Source organism: Ictalurus furcatus, chromosome 23, assembly GCF_023375685.1.
Source record: "Ictalurus furcatus strain D&B chromosome 23, Billie_1.0, whole genome shotgun sequence".
Taxonomy (NCBI): domain Eukaryota; kingdom Metazoa; phylum Chordata; class Actinopteri; order Siluriformes; family Ictaluridae; genus Ictalurus; species Ictalurus furcatus.
The window spans coordinates 4,902,729-4,911,609 of NC_071277.1; the positions used below are offsets into that span (position 1 = coordinate 4,902,729).

The 8,881-nt window shown below is 40.0% G+C and overlaps 1 protein-coding gene across 1 annotated transcript; it reads left to right on the forward strand.

Annotated features, from left to right (window-relative positions):
• Positions 1-1,624: 1,624 nt before the first annotated feature.
• LOC128599790 (aurora kinase A-like) lies at positions 1,625-7,047 on the forward strand. Its single transcript, XM_053611740.1, has 15 exons — positions 1,625-1,790; positions 2,171-2,281; positions 2,482-2,560; positions 2,654-2,792; positions 2,905-2,976; positions 3,058-3,172; positions 3,273-3,375; positions 4,280-4,382; positions 4,497-4,637; positions 4,722-4,887; positions 5,003-5,097; positions 5,302-5,352; positions 5,474-5,852; positions 5,947-6,123; positions 6,263-7,047. The coding sequence occupies exons 2-15, from the start codon at positions 2,200-2,202 to the stop codon at positions 6,349-6,351; spliced, it is 1,791 nt and encodes a 596-aa protein (XP_053467715.1). The 5' UTR covers positions 1,625-1,790; positions 2,171-2,199; the 3' UTR covers positions 6,352-7,047.
• Positions 7,048-8,881: the final 1,834 nt, after the last annotated feature.

Sequence of the window (8,881 nt, forward strand, 5' to 3'; positions counted from 1 at the left end):
CTGGGTTGAGCTTGCATGTGGCTTTATTTTTTCCCAGGTTTTTGTTGTTATGGCCACTACAAAAATCTTTGGACCTGGTCCTGTTTTCCTCCAGTTTTCTGTGTCTGACTCATCATCATTCTCATCTTCATCTGCAGTGTTGTTCCTGTCTCCAGCCTCAACTTCGCAGTCACAAGAATAATCCTCGTCCCTCCTTTCTTTTGTACCATTCTGCTTATTGTGCCCTGAACTTTCATCTTCATCCTCATCTTCATCTGCAGTGTTCCTGTCTCCAGCCCCATCTTCCCTGTCACAAGAATAATCCTCGTCCCTCCTTTCTTCTGTATGATTCTGCTTATTGTGCCCTGAACATGCGTCATCATTATTAAGATTCTCATCTTTTATTATTCTCATTATTATTCTCATTATTTTATTAAATATCAAAAATCTAAACGGTGTGTGTTATAGCTGACACCTAGATGAACACTTTACAGTTGGGTTTGTGACTGTAAGCCATTCCCTTCAAATGCTATTGAGCTTTAAATTATGGTATATTTTGTGTATGAGCCCATTCAGTAATGAAATACATGGCAATATTTATATATGATTTAATAGTTGGGGCGCACGGTGGCTCAGTGGTTAGCACTCCGGTTTCCTCCCCCAGTCCAAAGACATGCATGGTAGGCTGATTGGCATGTCCAAAGTGTCCGTAGTGTATGAATGGGTGTGTATGAATGTATATGTGATTGTGCCCTGCGATGGATTGGCACCCTGACCAGGGTGTACCCTGCCTCATGCCAGATGCTCCCTGGGATAGGCTCCAGGTTCCCCCGTGACCCTGAAAAGGATAAGCAGTATAGAAGATGGATGGATGGATGGATTTAATCGTTTATTTTATTAAATATCACAAATCTAAAAGGTGTGCGTTATAGCTGACACCTACATGAACACTGTACAGTTGGTTATATGACTGTAAGTCATTCCCTTCAAATGCTATTGAAGTTAGAATCGTGTATAACAATGTCGTATGTAACTTTAGAGACGGTCCCTTACTTTCCGCACATCATATTCAGCTTTAATCGCTTCTTTAATAGGTTCGTATTATTAACAGTTTATTGAAAGTGATGCGAAGTATGTTGTGAACGGAGTGGTTGAGATCACCTCTGCTGAGGACATGTTGTATTTTATTTATGATTAAAATGGTGACTGACTGACGATTTGTAAATGTCTGAATGTCAATGCTGAAGCGCGTTACACACTTAAAACACTGAGCTCGTTCTGTAACAGTCCTGCTTTACATTCATTACTATCAAAAAAAGAAGAAAAAAAAGGGTTGTGAATAACGAGTTAATGTTTCATAAATGTGCTTTAGTGTAAGGAAATGAATCCTAGTGATACACCAGGGCACTGGAATTGCAAGCACTTTACCAAAAGATGAATGTATGTAAACGTGCTTTCGTAAATAATATCGTGTTAGCATACAAGCTATCCAGAGAGATATATATATATATATATATATATATATATATATATATATATATATATATATATATATATATATATATATATATATATATCATAAAGATTAAAAATGTCCATATGAACAGGCTTCATAGTGTACGCATACGTCTAGCTGAACCAGACAGAATGTTCATGACGTCTCGGTGACACGTCGCTTATAAACCCGTTGCTGGGAGTGTTTTGTTTATTTATGCTTGATTTCTGCGGCTCTTCAGTGTGTTATTGTTGATTTCTGCACAGAGAGTTTCGAGAGTGATCTTTTCTGAACAGAACCTGTAGTCCAGCGACAGGTATGTGGACTACACAAGGGTCGAGCAGAGGAGAGACTAGAACCGGATGTAGAAATATACGAGACGGCTGTGTGTAGAGCTGGAAAAGGATTTGAGATACTTCCTACGGTCTGAAATAGTCGATAAACAGAATATAAATGTTTTAGATTACTTCTACGACTCTTTTAAGTGTTCAGAAGTGACCATGGGACTGATTTCTGTGGCGTAGGTCTGGTCATGAGTCACAGACAAACTGGAAGAGACTCATAATTCAAAAAAAAACACACACGCACACACACATAAACGCCTTTCATTTTTTCCACTAAAAATCTACTCAGTGAAATAAATGAACATAAACTGGAACTGTAGAAATGATTAAACCTGAACATTTCCATTTCTAGTGCTCGGTAGCTTTGTGAAGCCTTTGAGCATGATGGATTTGCTGACAATCTGTGACAATTTTCGTCCACCCTATCCTGGAGAATTACATAGAGCTGCACAATACTGGAAAAGTAGGACACACACACTGTCTGAATTTTATTATTTTATTTACATGTTAACATTATGTCATTTTGAGCTGCTACGTCCATATAAACGTTACTTCTGACTAGTTAAAAATGACCTTGATTGGATTTGTAGCTCAGAACATCTCAGATATGAGCATATAAAGTACGAGTCAAGTTCTTAGCCCTAACTTATGTTGTGCCTCCAGGGAATCACAGTTTCGGGGCCCACGGTGATAACAACATGGCTGATGGGACGAATCTAACGTTTCCTGGCCCTCTGCTGAGGTAAGAGGCTCTTTCTCTTCTCATGTAATGTTAACACATTAAATCTGCAGGCTGTTTCAGAAGTGACGTTGTGTCCTGCCACATCTCTTCCAGCCCGAAAATGGAGAAGGACGACCTGATGGCTTTCATCCAGAAGAAATCTCAGGAGATTCTACTGCGTGTGGATGAACCTCAGCAAATGGAAGCCTATTTCTTCTGGCAGCTTATGGAGCTGTTCTGTAGTTGTGATGGAGTAAGTGTTGTAGATGGTTATCTGAACGTTGAAGCAAAATTCTCTGTGCGTGAATGAATAAATATACATATACCTGTGGTAGAGGTGAATCTTAAAGATATTTCTTTTACAGAAAGCCCTGCCGGTTGAAATTGTGACATGCCTCTTCAAGGGCTACAATCATCTGAGGAGCAAGGCACCAAAAGTACGTATATTATCACATCTGTGTTGTGTATTGTAATTGTGTGTTTCTGCATTGTTGTTAACGAGATAATTCTTGCTACAGCTTGTGTGTGATGAGAACCAGTACATCTGGTGCCGTCATTTGGCACGGCTTTTATGCTCCTCCACCATGGACGATGAACAGAGACAAGCTGTGATCAAAATGGCTGACGATCTTGGTATGGATAAGTTCCGCAGTGACAATGTTTTTCTCTTGTAACTTTCTCATTGATTCTGGATTGTTTTACTGAACTTGATGTTTGGCTTTTTCATCGGCAGCCAACAGAGGAAAGATCTTTGCATCGCATATCTGCTGCGTGGTAGCACAACTGCAGCTGGGAATATATAATGACGCCAGCTTCGACCTGATTGGATGTTTCGGGTAATTAGCGCGTATGTGAGTGTGCATGCATGCACTGTAAACCCAGATAAGTTGATTGTACTTAACATTTTGACAAAAAAAAAATGTCTGCTGAACTAGCCGGGAGAAACAAGCAGGAGAAAATGTCCAAAATTGTTTAAAACAATGTTTTTCACTGTTAAAAATGAACAGACGAAAAAATGTCGGTGGGTAGGGGTTCAAGCAGTATCGTGTCCACCGCGCACGAGTGAAAAACTAGCTAGTTAAAAGCTGAAAACAATGTTTTTTACTACTTTTCAGGGTTTTTTTTTACTACTTATAAACAGCTCATCGATTGGGAAAAAAACCCAATAAAAATTAACACACGAAAAAATGTCCGCCGAACTCACCTGGCAGGGATTCAAGCGGGAGAAAACATCCGGAATGGTTTCAAACAATATTTTTCACAGTTAAAATGAACAGACGAAAAAATGTCCCCTGAACTCGCCTGGTTCAAGTTCAAGTGGGAGAAAACGTCGAAAATTGTTTCAAACTATATTTTTTATTACTCACAAACAGCCTCTTAATGGAAAATAGAAACAATAAAAACTGGCTAAAACATACTTTCTAACCGCTCATCAACAGCTCCTTGAATTCACTTGCAACCACAAGAAAATGGCTTCCCCTGACTAGCAGCTAACCAGTGGGGAGGCGTGGTCAGGACAAAAACTGAATAATTTGAATCCATTTAACTTAAAATTATTCACACATTGAAATATGTCTACAAATTAGTAGAATCTTTAAAAGTTTTAGTAATGCACTCAAACTTAAATAATTTAAGTATGTTGTAATTAAATTGTTAAGTAGATGTGAAATCTGGGCTTACAGTGTAGGTGCGATTACTTTCCTTCACTTGCGACTAAGACAGAATTCTCTTTTCCACCAGGTTGCCATTAGAGACATCGGCCGCCAGGGAGGCTATCGAGCGATCGGAGGTGTATGAATATGTGCTGTTCATTACCTCAGGGTGCGCACAACCAAACTTCCAGGTTAGAATTTTTCCTTTTTTTTAAAAAAAAAACAAAACAAAACAAAACAAACATCTTTTCCATGTCAAATTTAAGCAGGAATCGTTGTACTAAAAATGAATGACTCTGTCGTAGATATACAAATTCCATCATGCTAGAATGCTAGCCCATGAAGGACATATTGCTCTAGCACTTGAATACTGTGAATCCATCACTAGAGCGATGACCACCTGCTCCTGCAACATCACACCGGTCTTGATGGAGCAGATGATTCTGGTAAATATGACGATCGAGATTCTCCAGGTTTTAAATTTATAGTATTGTCCCATCACCAATTTACTTTCCCTGTCTGTCTTGAAGATGGCTGAACCGCTTTACAAAACAAAAGCAGAGAAACCAGAGTGGCTGAAAAATCTTTGCCAGATTCATGCGGCCGAAGTACTGCAATTCAAGAGGATACCGCCTAGTGAGGTCTTCAAGGGTCCTGCATGCAACCCTTGTACTCTGCTGAACACAGAAGAGTCTGGTATGTTAGAATCCACCTTCTACCCAAAAACTATTGTGAACATTTCAGAGGAATATACAGACGCGCTTTCATCCTTATTTGAGTTGAACCGAATGATGGTCTGTGTGTTTGACAGAGTGGTTTGCGTCATTGTATGACATCGGAGAGCTGTTGGGACAAGGAGGCTTCGGCTCGGTCTATGCCGCAGTTCGTAAGGCAGATGGGAAAATGGTAAGACGTCTGCACACGTACAGTTCATTGTCATTCATCGATAAAATATAGGAAATGTAAAGCATTAGAAATTGAAAACTTCTCTGAGTTCCTGTGAGCCTCCATATGTTGACACGTCATGTAGTGACCGTGGAATTGTATTAACCATACTAATAAGTAACTAACTTTTATAACCTTCTAATTATGTTTTGTATATGTGAACAGGTCGCTATCAAATTTATTTCCAGGTCTACCTGCAAAAAATTCATCACCATTGTAAGTAAACCTCCTTTACACCTACTTTACAGAGAAGCACTATAGTCCAATCAAAACATTCATGTTTCAGACATATTTCACACCAACCCCATGCTAACACAAGTCTTAATTGTCATTTTAGCCTGGAGAAACAGAGGGCCTGCCTCTGGAGGTAGCGTTGATGAAGATGGTGTCCATGCCTCCTCGATGTGAAAATGTCCTGGAACTACTGGACTGGATAGAGTTGTCCAATGTCTTCATCTTGGTTCTGGAGCGACCCAGTCCCTGCATGGACCTTCTAGAGTTCATGAAGTGTATGAACAGTCGACTGTCTGAACCAGTGGCTCGAGACATCATGCGGCAGGTGGTTCGGGCTGCTCGACACTGCTGCGAGAGAGGAGTGTTTCACCGGGACATCAAGCCAGAGAACCTGCTGATCAACACCGAAACGATGCAAGTGAAATTAATCGACTTTGGCTGTGGAGAGTTGATGTATGACTTCACGTACACGAAATTTGAAGGTAATTGTATAATACGTACGGGACAGAATCCAACAGAACGCAGCGGAGAACCATTTCCGTGACAATCGCTGTGCTTTCTTTCCTTTTCACTCAGGAACTCTGATTTACGCTTCTCCTGAGTGGGTACGAGACAGAGAGTATATGGGCGGTCCGGCTACCGTTTGGAGTCTGGGCATCCTCCTGTACTACATGGTCTGCTGCGACCTCCCCTTTAAGAACAATAAGGAAATATCTGATGCGCCCGTACCGCTACACCACTACCTGTCTGGAGGTGAGAAAATGCAGAAGCATCACATTTAGACCTGTAGAATAAAGCCGTAAAACTTGCACAGCAACATGAATTGAAACAAAATGATTATTTGTTTGTTTTTCTTTTCATTTTAATTTCTATCTCATCACTGCACACACAGACTGCCAAGCTCTGATCACGGGGTGCCTGGAAAAAAACCCGGACTATCGGATGACGTTGGAGAACATCCTCAGCCATGATTGGTTTTAGGAGAAACTTCAGGACGATGTCCATGTTAGACAGCGACAGCACTGTGGAGAACACACGTCTCATTCATTACCATCTACTGCAAGAGAGGACGAGAGCATGAGGCTCTTTCCTTCTTATTTATAATGAACTGAATGATCATGTGTTTGTTTAACAGAACTGTTTATATTTCACTTTATATTTATTGATCATACATTTGTTTACCTTGCGTATTTATCTTTGTGTGAATTGTGTATTTGCAGTCGTATTTGCACTTGTGCGAACTTCTTAACTTGTTTAAGTGTTAAGTTTTTTTTGGGGAAAAAAAAATTGTTTTGCACTCTTCCTGGCAGAAACACCCAGTGTTGTATCATGAACAACAGGATGATGAATAATGTATATTAATAAAAGTCATTATCAAAATCTCTCTAACAGCTGTCTTTAACACCAGCCATGTTAAACTTGTGATGTGTTCAATCAGTGTGGCATTTTACACCGGATGTGTGTAGCACAAACATTACGAGATCACACACATGTTTGGAATAATCTGGAGGTCAAAACATGACCTATCTTAATAATCAAGGGAAGAATGTAGACTGGGAAATATAGATCATTAATTACTCAGGCCTACTATTGACTATGCAGAGATTTCTACTCAGTGTTCTGTGTTCATATCATTTTAGAAATTGTTCTTTTTTTTATTTGATAAATCTTGCTCAGCCTGATTCAAATTCAGCTCATTGCAGTGTCGTCCTTTTCAACTTTTTGTCCAGTAACGATGGCTCTTTGGTGGTTTATGTTTCTAGTGTGCTTCTTCTTGCTTGGCAGAGGTGAGAGACGAGACTAGCTGGTAGTCTGATTGGTTAGTTCAGTGCATCTAATGTAATTTCTCGTGTAAATAGTTAGTGAATCTGAAGCTAGCCGGCTAATATTAATGATAAGAGCGATTGTGAACTTTAACATTCATGACTTAAGGTAAACTATAGGATCAATATTATAGTCTTAACCCTACCGTAATCAAATTGTTGGTTTCTTCTTTTGTGACGCTTTTACCGCAGCCTCTTTCAGTTGTTGTTTGCTTTAGGGGGTTTCTCCTTTCAGTCTCCTCTTCAGGAGGTGAAATGCTGTTCAATTCGGTTATGTCTGGTGAGTCTACAACCTCCCACGTTTTCCCCCCTGATGAAGTCGTTTGTTGTGTTTGCAGAATGTTATCTCCATTGTCTTGCTGCATGATATAGTTCCTCCAATTAGATTGGCTGTATTTCTCTGTAAATCTGCCGACAAAATGTTTCTGTAGACTTCTGAATTCATTCTGCTGCCACCATCATGAGTTATATAATCAGGAGCCCATTACCCAGATAGCAAGCACATTTGGGCCGATTCCGGTAGAAATGCGCCACTGTCGGCTCAGTGCCGGTATCGGTGAAAAGGTAATGGCCCAGAGCCCTGCCGACTGTTCACACCATTTCTGGCTGACAGACGGGTTTTGTATAGTGGGACAATCTCGGCTGAAAACTGGTGTACTTGCGGCAGGTCCATACTCGGTGTAGCGGTGTGTATCTACTTTCAACCCGAGTTCGTTAATTCACAGTCGGGCCACAGCTAGAATTAAGGAGCTCAGCCGCCTGGAAAAAAAAAGTTTTGACTGTTAAATCAGTTAGGATCGGCTGCAGTCATTCTTCAAGAGGAATCATTTCAGCTGAAGAAGGTAAGTAATTTAATCGAGTAATATCAGTCTACAACATTGTTTGATATTTAAAATGTCAGGAAGAAAATGTTTTTTAGATCTTTATAATGGTATGTGTAATGGTGACGAGAACATAACATCAGATGGTGTACTAGCAGCTAGCCAGCCGGCTAGCTAATTTAGCTAACGTTAATGATGTGTATAAGAGGCAGGAGGACGTGACAAAGTGCCCAAATTGTGTATTCATTCATGCAGTAGATCCGTATGGTTTTTTAAAAATCATTTTAATTTTATGTTTTTAATTATTTGAATAGCTACCTCAGGATAGCTAACGCGCTAATCCTCGGACTGAAATGATGAAACGGGGGGCGGGGAACCTTGTTCTCTCAGTTGTTCTTCGGGATAACAGCAGAGTTGGGAAACTTGGAGCGCGTGGCATCGTCGTGACAAATGCTGATTCTCACAGCTTGACATTTTTTTTATAAAGTTTTTTTTTTTATTGCTCTACAACTAAGGCACAATCTCTTCGTTTGTTCCTTCCCTTTCCTCTTTTACTGCTCTTTATTTTATTTTTGTTCCGATTGTCTTTTTGTTCCTGTATGTTTTGTTAGAACTTTCTGGAACATGGAGCTAATGCTAATTTAATATCTTCTGTCAGAAAACCAGCACAGCTTGCAGCATGCTGTGGTCCTGTTATTAGATCATATTGTCCACTTGGCATGATAACAGATCTGTTGTTCGGCTCAACCCTATGTCTTATAGCGTTTGTGCAATTCTTAGTCTAGCAACATACTAAATTTTTGTCTCACTGAGTGATCCTTAAGGGATTGAATAATGTTTAAATGCGGCTGTATTTTACAGACAGCT